Source organism: Octopus bimaculoides, chromosome 24 (assembly GCF_046866305.1).
Source record: "Octopus bimaculoides isolate indiv1 chromosome 24, ASM4686630v1, whole genome shotgun sequence".
NCBI classification, from domain to species: domain Eukaryota; kingdom Metazoa; phylum Mollusca; class Cephalopoda; order Octopoda; family Octopodidae; genus Octopus; species Octopus bimaculoides.
This window is the reverse complement of record NC_142951.1, coordinates 35,398,739-35,421,982: the sequence shown is the minus strand read 5'-3', so window position 1 is coordinate 35,421,982 and position 23,244 is coordinate 35,398,739. Positions and strand designations below refer to the sequence as shown.

The 23,244-nt window shown below is 37.0% G+C and overlaps 3 protein-coding genes across 3 annotated transcripts; 1 reads left to right on the top strand and 2 right to left on the bottom strand.

Annotated features, from left to right (window-relative positions):
- The first annotated feature begins 243 nt into the window (after positions 1–243).
- LOC106867939 (chymotrypsin-1) lies at positions 244–5,576 on the top strand. The gene is made up of 6 exons (XM_014913007.3): positions 244–335; positions 501–651; positions 2,342–2,463; positions 3,214–3,348; positions 3,979–4,127; positions 5,298–5,576. The coding sequence occupies exons 1-6, from the start codon at positions 287–289 to the stop codon at positions 5,454–5,456; spliced, it is 765 nt and encodes a 254-aa protein (XP_014768493.1). The 5' UTR covers positions 244–286; the 3' UTR covers positions 5,457–5,576.
- A 2,997-nt stretch (positions 5,577–8,573) lies between these two features.
- LOC106867940 (transmembrane protease serine 11C) lies at positions 8,574–15,744 on the bottom strand. Its single transcript, XM_014913008.3, has 6 exons — positions 15,492–15,744; positions 14,126–14,288; positions 13,084–13,211; positions 12,479–12,613; positions 9,662–9,807; positions 8,574–9,013 (listed from the first exon to the last, which is right to left on the bottom strand). Exons 1-6 carry the CDS (start codon positions 15,547–15,549, stop codon positions 8,861–8,863), a joined length of 783 nt encoding a protein of 260 aa, XP_014768494.2. The 5' UTR covers positions 15,550–15,744; the 3' UTR covers positions 8,574–8,860.
- Positions 15,745–16,572: 828 nt separating this feature from the next.
- Positions 16,573–23,243, bottom strand: LOC106867934 (uncharacterized). The gene is made up of 5 exons (XM_014913001.3): positions 23,042–23,243; positions 21,387–21,462; positions 20,337–20,497; positions 19,433–19,555; positions 16,573–18,603 (listed from the first exon to the last, which is right to left on the bottom strand). Exons 1-5 carry the CDS (start codon positions 23,231–23,233, stop codon positions 18,394–18,396), a joined length of 762 nt encoding a protein of 253 aa, XP_014768487.2. The 5' UTR covers positions 23,234–23,243; the 3' UTR covers positions 16,573–18,393.
- Between the last annotated feature and the right edge of the window lies 1 nt (position 23,244).

Sequence of the window (23,244 nt, the reverse complement as noted above, 5' to 3'; positions counted from 1 at the left end):
TTACATTTTAAAAGTCTTTGTCATCAATATAAACGATTTTGTCCATCAACAATGAGTTCCTGCAAGATGCAAACCGCAGTTGATCTTGTGTCTTTCATTGCTATTGTAAGAGGCGCCGTGTTTCAACAATGGTCACAAAAGCGACAGAAGAGCAAATAGAATTTGCAGATATTGTGCATAGCGCTTTGAAAAGAAAACATTGTAGTGTTAAAGCTATAAAAGAAGGAGCAATATTGCTGAAGTAGCATAAAGTGTTTCAGACTCGAAAACATCACCAATCTCAAACATGTTGGCTATATTTTGTTTAGCAATCGTTCTTCCTCTCAGTTTCGCTGGTAAATAACCTCTCTCTATTCTATTGCCTTATTACATTATTTTTCTTAGTGTTAATACAATTTTGCGGTTACATTTTCAAGACAGTTTATATTTCTACCAACGCATCACACGACTACACCATCAACACACCAATACACTCAGTTTTTCTGTTAATATATTTCCAGAGCCAGATGAACATATCGTAGGTGGTTCTCCAGCAGCAAGTTGTCAGTTTCCATCAATAGTTCATTTACTCTTTGATACTACTAAAGGTACTTTCGAATGTGGTGGTACACTATTGGACAACCAACATGTTTTGACCGCTGCCCATTGTTTGTAAGTAAAATCTCTTTCACTGGTTTTTGTCTTCTATACTATAATGGAGAAAGATGCTTATTAATTAGGTATGTAACAATTACTAAAAGTACTAAAAGAAAGCAATTATTAAAAGGTTGACCGTCTGGAAATATTTTTATAAATTCATATTCTAAGAAATTTCCCATAATTTCGATTTCTCAAATTTCTTGAATTTTTTAAACTCCAATTTCTCGCAAATTTAAATATTCTCTACATTCATTGCATCCAATTCACAAATTTAAATATTCATTGCATTCACTACAGAATATTCCATTATCATTTGCAAAGTCTCTCACTTTCTCTTTTAAGTTTTCATTCACTATTTGGAAAACCGACAGTTTATTCTATTAATGTAAACGTAATTTATTATTTATTGAATGAAAATTTTTAAAACACCCATATAATTTTTGAACGCAGAATCGCTGTGAGAAGAGTCTAGAAAGGTGGGTAATAACTATTAGAAGACGAGAAGAAAAAAAGTTACCGATAAGTACTCGAAACTTGCAACTTATTCACAGTTTCCAAACACTGTACCACTAAGTCAATACATACACAAACAAGTTGCATGCGCGACTTCAACGGTGACACACTTTTGTTAAAAAGTATCCCTTTTCTGGATAGCATGAGGCAACAAAGTCAGGGGTGTATACATCTGGAGTAATACCCTTTTATTTATACGATTTTTTCATTTCATGTTTATTTCATTCATTGTTTACAATGTTCTCTCTCCCCCTTCTCTCTCTCTCTCTCTCACACACACACACACTACAAAGCTTACAGAGGGGCTGCTGTATTGAAATTTCTTTGTTGCTTTGAGGGAAAGGTAAAACTTGGCAAACTGATTCTCCGTCCGTTGTTGGACTACCGTGATATCTGTTTAGAACAAAGAGATTATGACTGTGATAAAATAATGAAAGCAACACTTACTAAGCAAGTGAGCACTATTATATAAAAAAAATAATTAGACATAATAAAATTTAAACATTATTAGAATTGAGAATCAAATGTGAAAATATTGCCAAAGGGCTAGCAGAAAACCGCCTGGAGGGCGGTCTTTCTGCTAGTGCAAACTAACCTCGCTTCCTTACTATTTCACAAACATCTCTCATTGAGTCACTAATGCATCGGTGGACTACACAACAGATGAGATGATAAATTTAAATATATTGCTGAGTGAAATATTCTAATTTAAATTCCCATTTATTTTCGACGGACTCTTAAACAAATATCTTACTCAAATGTCTTTGTCTTCTCATTAACTCAGTAAACCGATCCTATATTTAGGAAAAGAATGATTGCTGGCTGACAGAATGCACTATCGGACTATTAAGCAATGGCTTGATGGTTCGTGTCAACCATGGACAATATATTCAATACATAAAATGCCAACGAAATTCTGTAAATGTTTTGGCCATAGCTTTAGCAAGTAGAGTTATCTTCGAATGAAAAGGTCCCAATATAAACTTCAAATTCCAATATTACTAACTACATTTTCATTTGTTAAATACTCTAAAGCAAGCAATCACTTCTTGTACGATTTCTTTGGTTTATGAACCCGAACTAAAGTTCTATTCCTGCCGATCTAAAATATAGATTATATTTCATATATAACTAAATATAAAAGGGATTGAAAGTAATGCACAGGTGACTTCATTTTCATTAATTTCAGCGCTACCGGAACTCGTTCAGTTTCTATAAATATTGGTACCAATAATAACCAAGTGAACGGTCGATATGTTATGACATCTAGAACATGGAAAGTCCATTCTGGTTATTCTGATAATCCCATGCGTAAGTACTTTGCAACTGATATTTCACTACATACTCTTCACAAATAATCTTATATCTTAATATTCTTTGGGATTTATTTATGATTACTTTAACAAGGCAAAAACAAAACTTTCATTTGTAGTTGATTTGAACGCAAGTTTCTTGCATAATCCGTTACTTTCCACGATTTGACTGAGATTTTCCGTTCGATGTGGATGAATCAGTCAAATTTCACAAGAGTTTACACTCATACACTTCTGACATTCGAAACTGAGGAAAATCACAAAGAAAATCATCTGAGACAGTTAGACATAGAATATATATATATATATTACCTGTGAATTTGCGTGTGCAAACTGGGAATGCATACAAAGAGCTTCTCTGCCCTAGGTGTACGGAAAAAACTTGGCGAGAAATGGAAGAAAATTTAAAGAAAGAAGAAAAAAAAAACAACAATAATAGTAATCCTTTTCACTATAGGCACAAAGCCTGAATTTTTTAGGGGAGGGGGACTAGTCGATTGTATTAACCCCAGTGTTTCACTGGTACTTCTTTTATGGACCCTGAAAGGATGAAAGGTAAAGTCGACCTCAGTGGAATTTAAACTCAGAGCGTAGTGACAGGCAAAACACTGCTAAGTATTTCATCCGGTGCGCTAACAATTCTGCCAGCTCACCGCCTTAATACTAATAACAACAACAACAACAACAATAATAATAATAACAGCATCAATGGCAACAATAACTATAACAATAATTTCTATTTTAAAAGGCAACGATATTGCTATGATTCGTCTACCTAAGCCAGTGTCATTTGGAAATTGTGTAGCAGCTGCTGCCCTTCCTTCTCAAGGAGAGATATTTGATGGGAGAAGATGTATCGCAGCTGGATGGGGTAGAACTGGAGGTAAGTATTCATTTCATTTATTAATATCTTTCTTGTCTCTCTCTCTCTCTCTCTTTCTTTCTCTCCCACCTTATCTATCTTATTATGTACTGAATTTCAGAGAGTTTGCCAGCGATATCCTACGTATCTTTAAGGCTACAAACAGTGTCTCAAATAGCATAGAGTGAACATCAAATTCGTAGGGAAATAAATAAATGGCAGTTGTGGGTTGTGTAAGGAGATCAAAAGATATTCAGCAATGATAAAAATTCAGGAAATCACTTAGAATTTATCACACAAAACCATCTTGTACGTATGTATGTATGTATGTATGCATGCATATATGTATCACTTTCCCAGTAATAGTTCAGATTTGTAGTCTTCAAATCAGCTTTCTCCTTTCTGGTTTTGAGAAGCCTAATTTCTCAAGACTGATATTTAGGCAGTGTGTTACGTATCCCAATGCCCCAATAATTACAGGTATAAACCTGAAGTTGTAATCTGAATAGAATAATTGTAGATTCCTCAATGATGGCTGAGAATTTTAAGATTTCCAGCGCAATAGCAGCTTCTTTTAATATCCAGTAGAACTAAAAATGACTTCAATAAAGGCAATTCAAGTTTTTTTTTTTTTTCTGTTTCTAATTTCAGTGGATAAGTCTTCGACTGTCGAACTTCGACATGTAACTATGCCAATTGTTGAACACAGACTCTGCAAACAGAAAATGGACTATGCGTCTCTCATGGATGAACATATTTGTGGAGGTGATTTCAAGTTCGGTGGTGCCAGCACTTGTATGGTGAGATTTTTTTTTTAGACCTTGAGAAGTGGAGAAAGTTCAGGGAACTTTCAATCCCTAAATACACATGCAGTGATAAGATATTTACACAAACATGAAATCAACTCGAACCGAAAGTAAAATGTAAAGTGAGACAGAATAACTAAAGTTATACGATTCCACCAATCTTCTTCAAATATATAGAAAGAGACACTGGAAAGTTAGATGCATATCCAGCTATTTATCTAACTGGGTATTGAACCTCTTAAAAATGCAGAGAATACCTCAACCAGGTAAAAAGCAACATTTCAGAACATCAATATCTTTATATTTTATTGAAGAAATTGGTTATGTTTATCCTCATCATCATCATCATCATCATCGTTTAACGTCCGCTTTCCATGCTAGCATGGGTTGGACGATTTGACTGAGGACTGGTGAAACCGGATGGCAACACCAGGCTCCAGTCTGATTTGGCAGAGTTTCTACAGCTGGATGCCCTTCCTAACGCCAACCACTCAGAGAGTATAAAACGAAAACTAATTCTTCAACAGAATATCACTTCCTCCTCACACTGCACCTTCTGTTGCATTGCCCAATGCCAGGGATCCTGGCTGGAAACATTTCCCAGCAGAAGAATCTTTGGTACATAATTCTGTCACTTCTTTCCCTTCTATTCCATTCAGCATTGCAGAAAGATTAAGATCTGGAGATAAACATATTGATCGGATGGAAAACTCCAAGCTTTACAGCTTAAAGGTGGTGACTAGACCTGCTTCCTTCTCAAATTACATCATATTGTCTTCAAATAACGAAGATACCTTGAATAATATTGTCCTACGTACAATATTGTTGTGGAAAAGACGAAATAAAAAGGAGTAGAATGTCTGTGATTAAAGGTTTGATGGATCAGGACTGGCCTTGGGCTAAGAAATAATAATAATAATAATAATAATAATAACAGCAGTAATGTAAGAAAGAAAAGCCCATAGAAACAGGCAGAAATAAACAGACATACACTTATACATACATATACAAGCTTATGTAGTTATATAGTGACACACACGCACACATGAACAACATATATCTCATCGTATTTATATATTTCTATACACATTCTCATATATACAAGTATACACACCCGTACCATCTCAAACTAATTGTTAAATATTCTTTTTGTTTCCTCCCCAGGGTGATTCTGGTGGCCCTTTCTATTGCCCCAGCAGAAATGGCAACATGGTTGTGGCTGGCATCACATCATTTGGTTATGACTGTGCTATTGATGCTGCCATCTTTACCAGTGTTTCCTACTTCAGAAACTGGATCGACACCACATTAAGGACTTTATAAGATCCAGAAACAGGATCGATGACGCCCTGAAAATTTAATAGATTGTTGCAGTCCAACGACACTCTAAAATATATTTGATATTTCAACTATATTTAAATAAAATAGATTTTTACTGAACAATTTTCTGTCTTTCTTCTTTTTAAAGAGATTCTCCATCTTAAAAATAAACTCACAAATATAAAGAATGTTTCTGTTTACTTTTCTAATGTTAAAATACCAAATTCCTGCAGCTTGCTATGATATTGATGGTGCATTCTGTATTTCTTAGACCTGATAATTACAGTCTTGTACTAAAGAAGAGTTTAAAGAATCTCTTATTGTCCATTGAGGCATTTGGCACACACACACACACACACACACACAATCCACCCATACACACAAATGTATATGTGTTTGTGTGGGGGGTGTACACATACATTACACATACACTCACATACAAATAAGTCCCCAGGTTTCCTCCACAGTTAGAGATCAGCACTTCTTTACACAGCCATCTTCGTCCATATGCATCACATGACCATATCAGTGCAGTTGTTTCTCTTGCACACCACATCTGATGCCTCTTATGCCCAGCTTTTCTCTTAAGACGCTTACACTCTGTCATACATGCGCACTGACGTTGCACATCCAGCAAAGCATACTGGCTTCATTTCTTTCAAGCCTACACAGGTCCTCGGTGGTCACAGCCCATGTTTCACTGCCATGTAGCATGGTTCTTTGCACACAGGTATCATGCATGCATGCATGCATACATACATACATACATACATACATGCATACATACATACATACATACATACATGCACACATACATACATACATACATACATACATATATATACATACATACATACATACATACATATAAATTCTTATTAATGTAAACAAGTGAAAGAATAAAAGAACCGAAGTTGAAAATGCAGAGGAAATACATTAAAATTAGAATTTAATTTTATTTTGAAATATCGGAATGCACCCAGGGTATATTGGTATTTATTGTATGGTTTCCGACTCACGAGAGAGTGATGCAGGATGTGTCAAAACAACCATTGTGATAAATAAAGTTTCTAGTATATTCTATTTTCCGTATCACCTGTTTCTGGTTGTGTGGTAAGAAGCTTGCTTCCCAACCACATAGTTCCTGGCTCAGTTCTCCTGCATGGCATCTTGGGCAAGTATCTTCTACAATGTATGAATTTTCAACATATACACACACACACACACACACAGAAAATCTGCCTTTTATAGATAAGATACATACATATACACACACACACATGTATATACACATATATGTATAAATATATTAATGTGTATACACACATATATACACACATATACGTGCATGTTATATATATACATTTATCTTCATATATTATGTCCAGACATATGTGTGTGTGTGTGTGTAAGCATGTGCATTTCTAAGTATGGGTGTGTGTTTTGTACACACACGTGTTCCACATTTGTTGGTTAAAGGTGTCTGCATGCACCAAAGCAATACTTTGTCAATCATTTTGAATCTTTTAGAAACTATTTCTTGCTATCGCCATTCACATTGTGTGCTTGGGAAAACTCCAGCTGGACGTCTGTTTGTAGTGACTGTTTTCTCAAACCACCTTACAGTGCACCCAGCTACCTCCACCATACCACCACCACCATCACTGCCACCACCACCAACATCACTATCACCACCATCACCATCATTGCCACCACTGCCACCTTCAACAACAGCAGCACCACCACCAATAGCAACAATAACAACATCGCCACCTCTTCCTATGACCACCACCACCACCAACAACACTATCTTCACCACCATACCCCACCAACACCACCCACCACTACTACCATTAATATTGAGAAACACAGTCATTTGTTTCCTTTTGTTATTTGATGAGCTTGGAGCAAGGGGCCAGTACCTATCATGTATGCAGGCCCCTCAAGAAGAGTGACATTGATGCTGGTAATATTTTTCTTAAACTGTTGCAGGTCCACCTCTTCAAGGAGGAGATCCCAAAGGAACCAATGTTTCTGGGACAAAGGAAGGACTGATCAATAATGGTCAGTGCAAGGCAGGTGTGAGGGCAGAGGATGGCTTGAGGCTGAAAGACAGACTACTTGAGTGGAGGAAGTACAAGACCAACCACCTCTAAGAAACTGGTGGCCATAAGTTGCAATAGAAAAGACAGAGAAAGGCGATAGCATGTGGGCTGGAGACTGAAGTGTGTCTGTTTGTGATTTAATGCCACTTTGCTGAGTGGCCCTTCAGTATGAGTAGCAGCAACACCACTCCAAAAGTGAAAGCAGTACTCCATTATGAGTCGCACTTGAACTTTGTAGAATGTCAACAGCTGTTAAAAGCAGAAATATCCTCTGGTTCTGAAGAGGAGGGCTAGACTTTGGGACGTGGTCCTAGCTGTGTTAAAGATGTGCTTTCATTAAAAAAGAGACCCTTAATTACAGAAAGGGAGTTAGCTGAGTCCCGGTCATATTTTGGGTGTGATGTGATTTTTTTTTTTATATTGTGTAGTATTTGAATATTTTGCTGTTCAAAGAGACAAGGTTGGCATTGCTCAGATGAGGAATCCAGTCGAGGTCTCAGTTTGTACAATGAAAGCACGTTTGCTATATAATTACATAGGATGAGACATAATTGGGAAAGATGATGCAGAGTCATGTCATCTGCTTGATAGTGTATATTGTTGAATATAGCAGCAAATAGGTCATTAATGTATAAATGGAAGAGAGTGGAGGACACAACTGAACCCTGGGGAACAATAAAATTGGTTGAGAGTGGGGTGAAAAGAGCTCCATCTATGTGTGTCACTATGGTACCTGTCTGATAAGAGGCTACCCATCCAAAAATTGATAGAAGGGTGGAACTCTTAGGCAGGAAGCTTTGAGAGGATTTTTACATTCCAGACATGGTGAAAAGCTTTGCTGTTGCCTAGAGTAACAATATTGCTTTCACCAAATTTCTTTAAAGCAATTTAACATTCTCAATTCCTGTGAAATGAGAAAGAACAACTTCTCTTAGAAAGTGTTGATTCCTAGAGAGACCAACAATGAGAATAGATAAGTCTACCTTGGCAATCAAGAAGGTAGGAAGACAGCAAAAAGATTCAAAGAATTAAAATTTATTGTTGCAAACAGAAATGTGAGAGAAGGAGGAAGAAAAAAAGAGAATTGTGAAAAAACTATTTGTCTTATCTGATATTATTTAACCTTAACTCTTTCTGATGACATGAACCTATGATCAAAACACATTCCAGCGATGACCATCCAGTCTTTATTAGGTTTTTCTCTTTTGCATGCACAATATATCGAAGATCATATTCCCCAGTGTATTCTTCCTTTGGGTGTTTTCTGGGTGTTTTCTGGTTGGTTCCTTTGATATGAATCTCTCAATTTATATGCTCCATAATCCAGTCAGAATGGAAAGCAATACTGCTGAACACATTGATATCACTGTAGCAATCAACTCCAAATGATGTTATTCCAGCAAAAATCATGACCCCATTGGCATCTGGACAATAAAGAGGCCCACCAGAATCGCCCTAGAAAAATCAAATGAAGGAATTAAATCATCACATCATCATTTTCACCACCAGCACTAATATCCTAAATATTTAATTAAATATAACTATTATTATCTAATTAAATATATCTATTAATATATATAATTAACACACTTAAAGAAATTGAAGTTGATGAGCCAGCTTCAGCATGACTGAGCAGTTCGAAAGGTTTGCAACTGTGTGATTGGGGTTTGGCCGTCTCTGAGCACGGCACTTTAGGTGAATGTCTTCTCCCATAGCCTCAGACTGACCAAAATCTTGTGAGTGGAGTTCGATGAACAGAAACTATGTGGAAGCCTTTTGTAGAAACCATCCCTGTTGAAGGGACCATTCCTGTCAGAGAGACAAGCAGATTCAAGACCAAAAGTCTTCCATCCATGACAATCCTGCACCACCCAGAACCACAGATAAGATGGATTTGAGATAGCTTTCTTTACTAGTTTTAGGGATTCAGCAACCATGTTAAGTCTCCCTTGCTATGCCTAACCCTTGTTTCTTTTACTGATGTCTAAAGTCAACCCCACCAGTCTAAGAGGTTGTGATCATGTCCCTCCCATCTGGCCGAATCACAAACAAATGTTTAAAAATTAATTATTAAATGGAAAACTAATTAATATAGAGTCTTACATAACATGTATGAGCTCCACCTGGTTTAAAATCCCCAGCACATATAAAACCAGGTAAGATGATCAACTGTGATTTATTTAAACAGGTCTCAAAAGAGATGCTGGTCAGTTTCGTTTTGAGAAGAATCTTTGATGCCAGCCCATTTGCTGAAAAATAAATCCAAGAACAGTGAATAAAATGTCTGAAATAAAATGAAATCCCCCCACCTTTACTGAACCAGAAGTCTTTCAATAGAATGTACCCTTAAACAAGGTTTGTTGCAGTATGTCATTACACATCCATAACAAAAACTCTATCAGGGCAATCCTAGTTAAGGTGGGTTCAAATACAGCAGCAACCAACTTTCTGCAGTTGATAGTTTCACATCAAAACTTAGACTTCACAAAGCTTCTGTGATATAAAGGGTTCCTGGGCCAAGTTTCATGAGTTTCTATGTCTCCTTTTTGTCAAGAGCAGCTTGATGTATTAGTGAACAGTCAATGGCTGTAGTTGAGAAAAAGTTAGCTGACATAGAAGACTGGAAGCCATCGGAATATTGGGAAGGGTTATCATGAGGATTTATGCAGGGCATCAAAATACCAACATCATGGCTGCTGCTCGATGCTTTGTTGGCACTGTAATGGCTGTAAAATGTGACAGGGGCAACTGCAATGGAGACTGTGAGGCCATGGCCGGGAGGAAGGGATACAGTAGGCAATGATACATCCCCACATCCTTGGACAGGGCCTTAAACAAAGCTGCTGAAGATTGTGCTTGATCCTTGGTTGGACAGGGTTGCTGCTTGAAGGGCCTATAAATACCAGCAGGATTCAGCTCCCTGCCATACCTCCAGCAAGAATCAGAAATGGTTCTCAGAGAATTCCTATGTGTTCCCCTACCCCAATTTTTGACCTCCTAATTCCCCACTTGTAATCCCATAGATTACTGTTTGGGGCACAGTTCAGAAAGGCACTAACCATTCTATTTGCAACACCAAGTCTGAGCAGGTAGCAAAAATCAAGGTGTTCAAAGGTCTTCCCAGAGACACACTTAAGAATGCATGTGCTAGGTTCTGGAGTCATCTTGAGGATGTGGTGGAAGTTGATGTCAACTACTCTGAGTAAATGGTAATCCTCCAGCCATAATCCAGTTGATATCTTTTAATTTTTAAAATACTTTTATTTTTGGATGGGATATTGTATTATTTTTCCTTTAATGCAAACTGTCAAACACCCTGTATTTTTTTTTTCAGCTGGATACCATTCACAATATAAATGAATATTTTATTCATTGTTTCCCATATTTCAGAGGAGACAAATCTCATCTAAGCCTGCAGCTGGTTTTGAGTACACATTATTGATGAGGCCCAATGACACTAAAATGTATCTGGTGTTCGCAATTTTTCTCTCTCCAAAATATATTTTGTGTTTTTAAGCCCAGATGTCCATAAGACATATTGCCTGCCGATGAATACCACCATAAGTTGCCTTTTAATGAAGCATTTGTGTTAAGTATTCATCATCATCATCATCATCGTTTAACGTCCGCTTTCCATGCTAGCATGGGTTGGACGATTTGACTGAGGACTGGTGAAACCGGATGGCAACACCAGGCTCCAGTCTGATTTGGCAGAGTTTCTACAGCTGGATGCCCTTCCTAACGCCAACCACTCAGAGAGTGTAGTGGGTGCTTTTACGTGTCACCCGCACGAAAACGGCCACGCTCGAAATGGTGTCTTTTATGTGCCACCCGCACAAGCCAGTCCAGGGGCACTGGCAACGATCTCGCTCGAAAATCCTACAGGAGCCAGTCAGGCGGTACTGGCAACGGCCACGCTCAAAATGGTGCATCTCATGTGCCACCCGCACAAGAACCAGTCCAGGGGCACTGGCAACGATCTTACTTGGCTTGCCGGGTCTTCTCACGCACAGCCCATTTCCAAAGGTCTCGGTCCGTAGTCATCGCCTCGGTGAGGCCCAATGTACGAAGGTCTTGCCTCACCACCTCAGCCCAGGTCTTCCTGGGCCTACCTCTTCCACGGGTTCCCTCAACTGTTAGGGTGTGGCACTTTTTCACGCAGCTATCCTCCTCCATTCTCACCACATGTCCATACCAGCGCAATCGTCTCTCTTGCACGCCACAACTGATGCTTCTAATGTTCAGCTTTTCTCTCAAGATACTTACACTCTGACGGGTATTCACATTGACATTACACATCCAACGGAGCATACTGGCTTCATTCCTTGCGAGCTTACGTATGTCCTCAGCAGTTACAGCCCATGTTTCACTGCCATGTAGCATGGTTGTTCGTACGCATGCGTCATACAGTCTGCCTTTTACTCTGAGTGAGAGTCCCTTTGTCGCCAGCAGGGGTAAGAGCTCTCTAAACTTTGCCCAGGCTATTCTTATTCTAGCAGCTACACTTTCAGCGCACCCACCCCCACTACTAACTTGGTCGCCCAGATAGCGGAAGCTATCGACTACCTCTAGTTTTTCACCCTGGAATGAGATAGAAGTTGTTTCCTGTTTGTTTGCAGTCTTTATTGCACCTGAACATCTGCCACAAACAAAAACTAACTTGCTAGTTAACCTGCCTTTGATGTTGCTGCACCTCTTATGTGTCCATAGCTTGCACTGGGTACATCTTATAGAGTTACTACCTACTCCTTTTCTACATACTGAGCAGGGCCATCTACCTGAAGGGGTTTGAGACTCTTGTGTTAAGTATTATATATATATATATATATATATATATATATATATATATATATATATATATAAATGCCTATCACGTGTGTGTGTGTGTGTGTGTGTGTATATACTTATATAGTTACATACATTTTGTTCTTCCCCAACAAATGGTCTCACACGTCTTGTTGTCAAATGTTGCACTTTTCTTGGCAATTTTTGCTGCTTTAACACATTTCGTGAAGTTTATAGGCTGCTGCAAGATGATAATGGCAATATCATTAACTATAAAAGAAACAATGAAATTAGATTAATTATTGATAACCTTTTGGGTTGTTTTTCATTTTTATTCTGTATAAGGATAATGTTCTGTGGTGAAGGAAATTACTATGTTAACGCCAGTGTATTCTTTGTAAATATTTTATTAATTCCTAAAAATAAATGGAGTATTGCCCCAGGATGACAGTAAAAACAGAGAAAGAATTTCTTAAAAGTAGGTAAAATAATGAATTCCCTCCATGAATCTACTATTCTAACAGGAGAAGGAGGAGGAGGACAGCAACAGCGACAATAACTTTCATGTTTGTCTCATTGATACATAGTGAGAGGGTTTATTTGGGCTAACTTATAGGTTAATCAAGGTTAATTCTGAGCAAACAGAGATAAAATTAAGCAAAGATTGTTGTTGCTGTTGTTGTTGTTGTAATGTGTTGCAAAATTTGGTTCATCTTGACAAAATTGTACTAAGCACTTACAGATGAAAGTATTAGTTCTTGTGTAATTCTCATGAACAATGAATGAGGTTGTGTTTAAAGATTCAACTTCTGTTTCTTCTTCACCCACAGAACCAATACTGATCTTGATGCTGGGGTCACCATCTTCTCTACAAAACAGAGTTTCAAATGTCTGTTATCATACTTTTATATTGTTGAGTATCAATCACTCCTGTCACACAGTGTCAATCACATCTATCAAATAGTAGCAGTCACATCTATTATATTGTATCATTAACATCAGTCAAATAACATCAATCACACACCATATAGTCCTGTCACATCTGTCTTTGGTCTTTTGATGCAGCTGTGTGGTCAAGAAGTTTGCTTCATGACTACATAGTTTCAGGTTCAATTTCACGGAGTGGTGCCTTGATCCTAATCTCAGATCCACCAAATCATTTTGAGTGAAGTTTGGTAGACGGAAACTATGTGAGAGAAACCTTTCTTCTCCTTAAGAGTCAACCTATTAATTGGTCTGGCAACTCTGACTCATCACCCTCAAATGCCTTTAATGAGTCCACTTTGTAGTTTAGGCAAAATCATCAATTTAAGGATAACTACCCCTCCTCTCCTGCCACCAGTTTTAGAGACCCTGAAAAAGGTTGTGGAGCAGGTTATCCTTCCTCCTCAGTCAGGTTACGTCATGTTAAGGAAATTATCAGTCACATTTGTCATATCAGTTATATCTGTCATGCAGTGTCAGTCATTTGTTGTACTGTATCAATCATGCAGTTGCAGCACTCTTCCAAATAAGGAAGCAGTATTCCGGTGTAGATCTATAATGTCTGAATGTGAAGAAACATTGTCCTAGATTTGATCTTTGCTCTGTAAAACACCAAACCTGACAGCAAGTCAGTTGTCAACTCCATCAGTCTCTGATAAACTCAGGGTTCAGTGTTAAGACATAGAATGATCACAAGTGGTCAATATATATATGTGGATCAGTTCATTTGGGGCCAGCACACTAATGCCTTCATCTTTGGTTACCATAATTCGTATATAAAGAGATTGCAATACTTACAGACAATGAGCTGCTGTCAGGAGATGGGTGGAATCAATAATGGTGGCAGCACACCGGCTGCTGTTTTCCCCCTCAGCTGATTGATCAGTAATCAATAAATGAACAACTGAAGGGAACTCACACTGTCTGGCTGCAAAACCATTCACAATTTGTAGATTGGGGGCTGTAAATAAACACAGCTAAAGTTTTTTTTACAGTTGGTGCAGTAGGGAGGGTTGTGTGTAGAGATATTTGTGAAGGTATATGTGGCTATGTGTGTATATACAAGTTGGAAATATATGCAGGAACTTAGTCTGTTCTCTGTGGTGGCCACATTGAGATTTCAAGGATTCCTCCTGTAATGCCTTTAGTTGCTACTTTAGTGAGACCTCATCCATTCAACTGATGATGTGAAACGGCTGGGAAAGTTCAGCTTTTTTAAAGCAGACATTTCTTCAAATATTATTTACTCTTTCTCTTACTTTTTATACCTCTCTCAATTATGATTATAATTTTGAAAAGTACGACCTCCGGTAATGCATGTTTATTATTGTGGTGTGTCAGTATGTATATGTGCTATCCCACTAGTTCTTATTTTCATATTAAATTCCAATATAATCATCATCTACACACTCTGGAAGGTATTTGTCAAAATTTTCATTTAAAATGCCAGTTTTCTCAAAAGTTGAGGAAACAAAGCCAGCTTGTGTGAATTTTTTTGAAACTAGCTCAAATCCCAATATAATTAGAATCTACACCATCTGATGAGTATTTGTAGAAAATTTCATTAAAAAAATATCTATTTTTCTGAAAATTATGAGTAAATAAAGTCAGTGAGGCACATTTGTATATATATATGCCCATTGCTTTAACATAAGTAATACTAACATTACATTGCTATTACATATCTACATATCAGCTTACTTCGCTCCACCTTCATTTTGTATATAACAATTTTCAATTATATAACTGCATGTTATATATAAACAAAGAATATATTTCTTTCATTCAGAATGCATCAAATGGGTGAAAATTATGTGAATGAAATGGGCTCAATTTTCACAACACACAAACATAAATAGGATAATGATATTTACAATGATATTGTGTTTAGTAACGAATACTAACTGTATTAAAAATGCATCGTAGTGTGTGTGTGTGTGTGTGTATATATATATATATATATATATATCTTAAAATTTATCAGTAGTATTTAGGTAGTAATTTTTCATTGTTTTATAAACACGTGTTCTTTTAACATAATTGCATTTAATCTTGTAGCTCTACTTTGTTTCCCCTTTTGCTGATGTTTCCACCTAAGTGAGATCACATTATAAAATGGTGCAAATGTAATAAGAAACTACTGTAGATGTAAAAGTTAGATTACCTGTAGAGACATCAATGATGAGCAGAGAAGCTGCGAAGAGGAATAACACGGTTAGCATACTAGAGGAGAGAAACTGGTCACCTTAAAATGACATTAAGAGGTTATCAACTGAGGCACAATCATGTGGTCAGATATGATGCTTTCTCTCTCTCTTTCTTTATGCGTATACCTGTCTGTCTGTCTCTCCTCACCCTCACCCATCTTGCCACTTACATATTTATATCTCTTTCTCTCTCCCATTCTCCTAATTTCTAAATTTGATCTGCTTTCCTCTCCCCACCTCCCACTTCAATTCACTCCTAATTCTCCACCCTCTCTCTCTATATATAACCATCTCACTCTGGTTCTTGACATGTGTAGATGGCCAGGTGAGTGTGTGTGTGTGTGTATATATATATATATATATATCTTGTGTTTATAAATGTCTACATGACAGGTATGAAAACATTCACCTCTCCTGCTCTCACCCAATGTCTAAACATTATATTCACCAAAACTGTCAACATGACAAACATGGCAAGTTGACACCATAGCCTCTGTGTATGTGAATGTGTGAGGGGTTCCTGCAGCTGGGAAGTCATTTTTCTATGGTCTAGCTCAACCGATGTGCCCACCCCAACCCCCAGGCCTACCATAGATAAGGGATTTTGTAGAGGGAATCAGACCTACCAGTTCCCAGAAGCAGAGACAACTGTAGAAAGAGGAGACTGAATGTCCAATCCTTGTTAGCATGGAAAAATAGATGTCAAATGATGATAATGCTGTAAACCAAAAAAAGTGTAGAGATAACACATCCAGCATTACCCAAGTGTCAAATATGTAGAAATAGTTTTTGTTTTTTTCTGGTTAAACAAAACAATTGAATATATAACAAATCATTTATATTTACTTATTTCAAACATAAATTCCTGATATTACCCCCAAAATGGCAAAAAGATACTTCCAAAGTTATCCATCATAAGATGGATAACACTTTAGTATAATAAAAATAATGTTTGAATGTGTACATTTTCATTTTATTCTGCTTTTGTACATATAGAAAATGAGAGAAGTGTATAAAATAAATAAACAGGTAAAAAAAGACATTATAATTCAATCTTTATTTCACCAATTAACGAAAATATATTTTCCGTTTTACAGTTATACACACTCACACACTTACACACAATAGTATTTACACGCATTATGTACAAATGGGAAAATAATTCTTTCCCCATGCTCAGCAAAGACTGAGACTTTGAGAGAGAAAACAAACGAAAGTTGTCAAGTAGATTCCATTCTGTAAGAGTATTTAGTGTTGAAGAGAGGCAAAATTAGCTGAGTAGATGAGGTACTAGATTGTCAATTCATAGGTTATGAGTTCAAATCCACAGGAAGACATTTCAATTGTCATTGCACCTTAATAGTAGTAGAGAAAGTCACTTGCAGTGTTTACTAGCTTCCTAGCCAAGAGATGGTTTAACAAATTAAGGAAAGAGATTAAGTACCAGCTCTATGGAACATTGCCTGTTTCTAAAATGATAAATGGATCAGTCAGCAATTGAGTTTACTACCACATAGATCCAGATGTATCGCTATTTACTCTCTATCTTCTGTAGACAGTTTCAGATGACACAACCAGGCATCAGTTGGCTAAATCAAGGGATCAACATACTGTATTCATGGTGGACCAATTTACTAGACTCTAAATAAGCACCATGAGTAAGTAGAATCCAATGTTGTAAACGTGTGGTATGGAAGCTGAATAAATGATGTTTTATTAATTTGTAGTCCACTATTTATTAGTTTAAATAAAGCAACAAGACACCAGCTCTACGAATTTAGTGCTACATGGACACTGCATAAGAAGACACCAGCTCTACGAATTTAGTGCTACATGGACTGAACATCAAAATACACTAAAATTCACTGACTTTCTCCAATTATAAAATCACACCACTAAAGTATTGCATCTAGTGAACATTCTACTTATAAAACTGACAGTCACATTAAATAATTCCCCAAGACTTTCCTTCAACTGTAGCAAGATCTAATACAGTACAAATTGTTGGCTTTTGTTATTTTGGCTGGGATACAATGATGCTGCAATTGAAAAGTGTTAAGCATCTTAGTTAATTTTGAAACAGCATCAAATATTTGTAACCCACATAAAACTAGAATATCTCTTGTAAATATCTCAGTTTGTTGTTTGAAGTGTAAATCCATACCTCGGTGACTCTACTCTAAAATAAACTTGCTCAAGAACATCAAGTTACAATCCACTCACATAAAGGATTCTCAATCAACAGTCAGTAATGCTTTATATGTATATAACTGGTGCTTATTTGGTTGGTCTCTGTCCTCAGCTAAGAACAATAAGGTACCCAACATGGTTACTAATTCTCTGGTAATGAGATTTAAAGAATGGTTAAGAATCTAATTGCTCCAATTATGTTTGTAAAGAAAACCAATTTGAAGAACAGATCCAAGATAACAAATTAATAGTTCAGATCCTCTAATCTTTGTAAAAATTCCTGTCATTACATGTTTGATGTTGCGATGAGAATTATCTGTGGTGAATGAAAGAGGGAGGAAATTTATGTACAACTCTGTTGGATGTGCCCCTCAGCATGGGAGCGAGGTGGGTTGCAACAAATTTGATTTGAACCTTCTTTACTGAGGAAGGATGACAGACAAGGTGGACATGAGCATGATGATGATGATGATGAGGAGGAGGAGGAGTTCTTACACAAATTCACAGGGAAAGAGATAAACAGTTGAATCACCCCAAAGCTGATACTTGTCAAAGATAAGATTGCGGTACAGGAGAAGGACTGATAGATTTCTGTGCCAAAGTTTAGGGGAAAATAAAAGCTTTTCAGTTGTTTTTAAGCAGAAAATGGGAAGTTGAGCTGTGAGGAATTTAAGGAGTTCGTCTCTTAAAGCGAGGAGATTGTCGTCGATGCATTTGTTGATTCTGTAGACAATGGCTAACTGATCGAGTCATCTTCGAAGGTACTGGTGAATCATCTGTTTGAAATATTAGCTGGTGAGTTTTACTCTTTTTCACTTCCTTCACAATGGTCTTTACTGTCTCCAGATTCTCTAATCGACCACAATCTTTCACTGTCGTCTAAAATAGAAAAAGATTTAAGCAGACAGGATAAAGATAAAAAAAACATTTATTTCTATAGAATATACAAGAGAACAGTAGAGACATTGACTGGGATTACAGAGAGATATCACTGAGTGTTGAATAGATTATACTTCTGAGAAATTCTGCACTTATTTTGATAAAATAAGGCAGGTAGAATTAAATGTCAAGTTCAGAGGAAGCAAACATGATGTCTGTAGCAGATGTAAACACAATAACCAAACATCCAAATGAATCTCTAGTTTGTGCTGTCAGATATTTTCAGTATTTCTTCCCCCTCCTCCTCCTCCATTTCATTGAATATTTTAAGTGAACACCCCCTCCTCTAACCTTACCCTATTAATGCCTGCAACCAGTGCATTTAGGTTTCATTTGTTCTTTTCGTGTCATTATTAGAACTGATATAATATATATCATCATCATTGTTTAACATCTGCATTTCATGCTGGCATGGGTAGAACATATACATACACAAAGTACCAGTTAAATACTAAGAGCCTTTCCTTGATAGAGAAAGGCAGATTGTATAATGCTTGTGTATGTACAGCTATGTTACATGGCAGTGAAACTACAGTAACGTTGGGCTTTGAAAAGTTGGAGGTGGTATTAGATGAGTTGCGTAAACAAAAAACAATTTATTGTTGATGTAATTTTGTTAAAAAATGCAAAAATGTCTGAATTTGATGTCATTTACAATGTGATATTCAGTTGCAGCCCTTACCTTGACATAACAGAGTTTGTTAGAACAGTCAGCCTGGTCAGAGTGACATAGTTAAGGAGGGAGAAAGAAAGAAACTCGCTAACTTACCTTAGATAGTGAAGATAACAACTTTAAAGATTTGGATAAACTTTCAGACTCTTCAGGGGAATGAAAAGACACAGGTGGTGTTGGTACAGCTGGTTTTGGGGGAATTCGAACCTGAACTGAATTCTGCAGAAAATCAGAAAAAAAGTCCTTGCTAAGCTAAAATTATTTTTAGAATTTTATCTTTATTTTATGCCCAAGGATGGCAATGGGTTCTACACTGCCCAGATTTTGTAAATAAAATAATTCCCAGACAAGAGACGATTGTTGTGACATCTGTGGGCAGAAGTGGGCTTCCAGCTTTGGACTGCAGAGCCACATGCATTCTCATCAGAGAACACAGAATTTGTTGTCATTGGACACTGTTGGAAGACCTATCAATGTCAGAAGTAATCAACAAGATGAAGGAGAAAGACAAAGAACTGAAGCTTAAGTCATTTCTATCAGATGTTTAGAGAGGCCAGGTTACAGTGTGAGAGCGTTTTATGAACAGGACACATTGTGTTCAAAGGAGGATGGGAGTAAAATTGTGTTCAATGGAACAAACACTAAGGCTTAAGATTGTGTTAAGGGAGGTAACACAACTCAATTTCACAAATTTCTGTAAACAAAAGACTGTTTTTGTCATCTTAAATGATTTCTGATAAAGAAACCTTAATTTTAGGCAAGGTTTTGTGAATGAAACCAACTTCAGTAGTTTATTTCATCGACTGCTGAAAGACTGAAAGGAAAAGTTGACCATAGCAAGATTTGAGTTCACAAATGTAAAGGGGAAAACATAAGAAACAGCCCAAAGTATTTCTTCTTCTGTTTCAACAGTTCTGCCAGCTTCCAGTTTTTTTGTCATTCAAAATTATTATCCTTATTTTTTTTAAAGTAAATAAAAACACCAGAGAAATATACTTACAAGATAACCAAGTTCTAGTTTTGTATAGGTTTTCAAGTTCCTGACACACAATTTGGGGAACTCCTTTCGTTTCTGGGCTATATTAAGGATTGCATCATCAAGTTGTATTGTTAATGCCTCACTTGTTGATTTCTTCTTTTCTAAGTTCATGTCACTAGAATCTGGAAGCGCAATTGAAAACGGGTGGTCATCATGGCATATAAATAGTTTGAGAAAAGAACACATTCTAGCAAAAATCCTTGCACCTTACAGACTGTGAATGTTTCATATTTCAGTGGTGCCTTACTGCAAACAGCAAGTAGAATATAAGACAATAATGTGCTAATGCTTTAGATGGTAGTGGTGAACTTGTGTTAATTCTTAATTAGGGCCATAATTAAGATATGTCAGTTATTGATTTCTTAGATACGAGGTCTCAATTTTGGAGAAGGGTAGAGTCAGCATCAACCCTTCCTTCCCTCTACTTGACTGGAACTTTATCAGTTCCCCACAGAAAGGTGACGTAAGCTTTGGTTTAATTTAAAACCAGAAGGGATTACAAGTAAACAACACAAGGCAGCCACAGCCCTAACAATTCTACTTGTCCACTGGGATCAACAAATGGAATATTATGAGATTGTCATCAACACTATTGTTGCTTTAATTGCTAATGACTTTACACACTCTGCACTAGACGAATTGCCATGAACGAGAGAAGAAGAGAAAGAAGAATGCCAAGAATGCCAAGGAATTCTTGGTCCACTGACACGTAGAATGTTTGCACAATTGCTGAACGACTTACACTTTCATAGTGTAAGTCAGTTGAAAGACAGAGATATTGGCGTTAGGAAGGGCATCAAGCTGTAGAAACTCTGCCAAATTAGACTGGAGCCTGGTGTTGCCATCCGGTTTCACCAGTCCTCAGTCAAATCGTCCAACCCATGCTAGCATGGAAAGCGGACGTTAAACGATGATGATGATGATGATGATCAGCCAAAATAAAGGACATTAAAAGAGACGATGCCAAAGATAGGAAAAGTCTATTAGAGATAATAATGAAAAGAAATTTACCTTTCTTTCCATCTTCTGTGATCTGTAAGTCTGGTTGTTCAACACGGACATTGGACATGAATATTTGTTTAAACACCTGTGTGGATGTAATAATAATAATAATAATAATAATAATAATAATAATGGTTTCAAATTTTGCCACAAGGGTCTGCAGATCCATGCATCACTATAACGGTCATCCAATTCTAAGTGAAATCGTAGTCATGGCCAATGCTGGTGTCACATAACTGGAGCCCATGCCAGCGACACCTGAAAAGCACCTTTTGAGTGTTGGGCCTCACGGAGGCAATGACGAATGACCGAGACCTTTGGCATTATGCTGTGCTTGAGAAGACCCATCGAGACAACTAAAATAGTAGTTGTGGAAGATATTGGTGTCACACACATTGTGACATGTAAAAGCACCCATTACACACTCGGATCGGTTAGGGTTAGGAAGGGCATCCAGCAGTAGAACCCATGCCAAATCAGACTGGAGTCTGGTGCAGCCTTCCAGCTTACCAGCACTAGTCAAACCGTCTAACCCATGCCAGCATGGACAACGGATGTTAAATGATGATGATGAGTTGATGATGGTCAATTTCGTCATCGTTAGGTCATCAATGAAGGCCGAAGTTGGTGTATCTATAGCAAATTGTCACAATGATATTGACCTTTAGCAATTATATTTTCTTCTACAGTAACCCTCTTCATAGAGAGGTAAAAAGAAAAAACGACGTAACCAGATATCACCCTTCTACAAGCTTTCAACACTGAAATAATGTTACCATTTTAATGCCAGTGATATAACAGGTCAATCTAGCCCCCTACAAGTGGTCATTAATTCAACTAACTGCGACTTTTATGATTAAGCCTTTTAATTAAGAACTGGTCGTGGTCTATCAATAGAAGTTTGTTTACATTAATAAAATAACTTTAACTTGCCTCGTCCTCCTTCTCTCTCACATACATCACTGTCTTCATTATTTGACAGACAAAATCCTTAGATGGCGAGAAATAAAAATCTTATCTGTTTGGTGGATACTGTGTCACATTGAAATGAGTAAATGACGTTTGTGGAAATTAGAGGGAAGAGAACAGAGAATGATACTAAGAGGACGAAATGACAACTATCACCCGTCCTAACCAACTAAATACTAATTCCAATAAAAAAAAAAAGAATTTCGATATTCATAAATACAGACAGGTGGTGGTATATGCTGGTATATTACCGGAATTCAGTCAAGGGACGATTCTCCGATAACAATAAAACGGATAGAGACTTTCTATTAATTTCAAACTTTATAAACAATCTCCAACGAGAATCGAACTCATGATCACTATGTAACTGCAGACACTTAGGTAATCATTTATTTCTTTGTTTAATGTCTTTAGTTTGTTGTAGAAATATTATTAAATAGTTTCAACAACTTATTGTATATTTTATCAAATAAATAATTAATTATAAACCAAAAATAAAGTCGACATCTTTTGAAAGACACGAAATATTGGGATCACTCGATAATAGCGACTGCAATGTATTTGTGGTGTCAATAAATGTTAAACTGTATATATATACGTGGTATCAATAAATGAAATAAAATTAAAATTAAATCAAAATCAAATGAAAATAAAACATTTTGTCAAATAATTTTGACGGTTTCTGACGAATTTACCTCCGAGAATCGTTTTTGGCAGATTTGTTTCTCATCCCGTGTAAGACGTGATTGTTTATTAAAGCCATTCGCTGCCTCTTCACACAACACATCACACATTTCTTGTAGCGATCGAACAGCATCGCAAGGAACCTTCTGCTTCGATTCGCCGTTCTTTGGATTCTTTTCTTCTTCTTTTGCCGCCGCCGACATTTTTAAAGTCA

Coding starts and splice junctions, on each gene's coding strand:
- LOC106867934 (XM_014913001.3), bottom strand. CDS start 23,233: ATGTCGGCGGCGGCAAAAGAAGAAGAAAAGAATCCAAAGAACGGCGAA. Junction 19,556..20,336: donor AACTAGAACTTGGTTATCTT/GTAAGTATATTT, acceptor GATTTTCTGCAG/AATTCAGTTCAGGTTCGAAT. Junction 18,604..19,432: donor TGTTATCTTCACTATCTAAG/GTAAGTTAGCGA, acceptor TTTCTATTTTAG/ACGACAGTGAAAGATTGTGG.
- LOC106867939 (XM_014913007.3), top strand. CDS start 287: ATGTTGGCTATATTTTGTTTAGCAATCGTTCTTCCTCTCAGTTTCGCT. Junction 336..500: donor TCTTCCTCTCAGTTTCGCTG/GTAAATAACCTC, acceptor ATATATTTCCAG/AGCCAGATGAACATATCGTA. Junction 2,464..3,213: donor TTATTCTGATAATCCCATGC/GTAAGTACTTTG, acceptor CTATTTTAAAAG/GCAACGATATTGCTATGATT.
- LOC106867940 (XM_014913008.3), bottom strand. CDS start 15,549: ATGCTAACCGTGTTATTCCTCTTCGCAGCTTCTCTGCTCATCATTGAT. Junction 13,212..14,125: donor CTGACAGCAGCTCATTGTCT/GTAAGTATTGCA, acceptor TCTGTTTTGTAG/AGAAGATGGTGACCCCAGCA. Junction 9,808..12,478: donor TTGTTGGGGAAGAACAAAAT/GTATGTAACTAT, acceptor TTTATTTTTCAG/CAAATGGGCTGGCATCAAAG.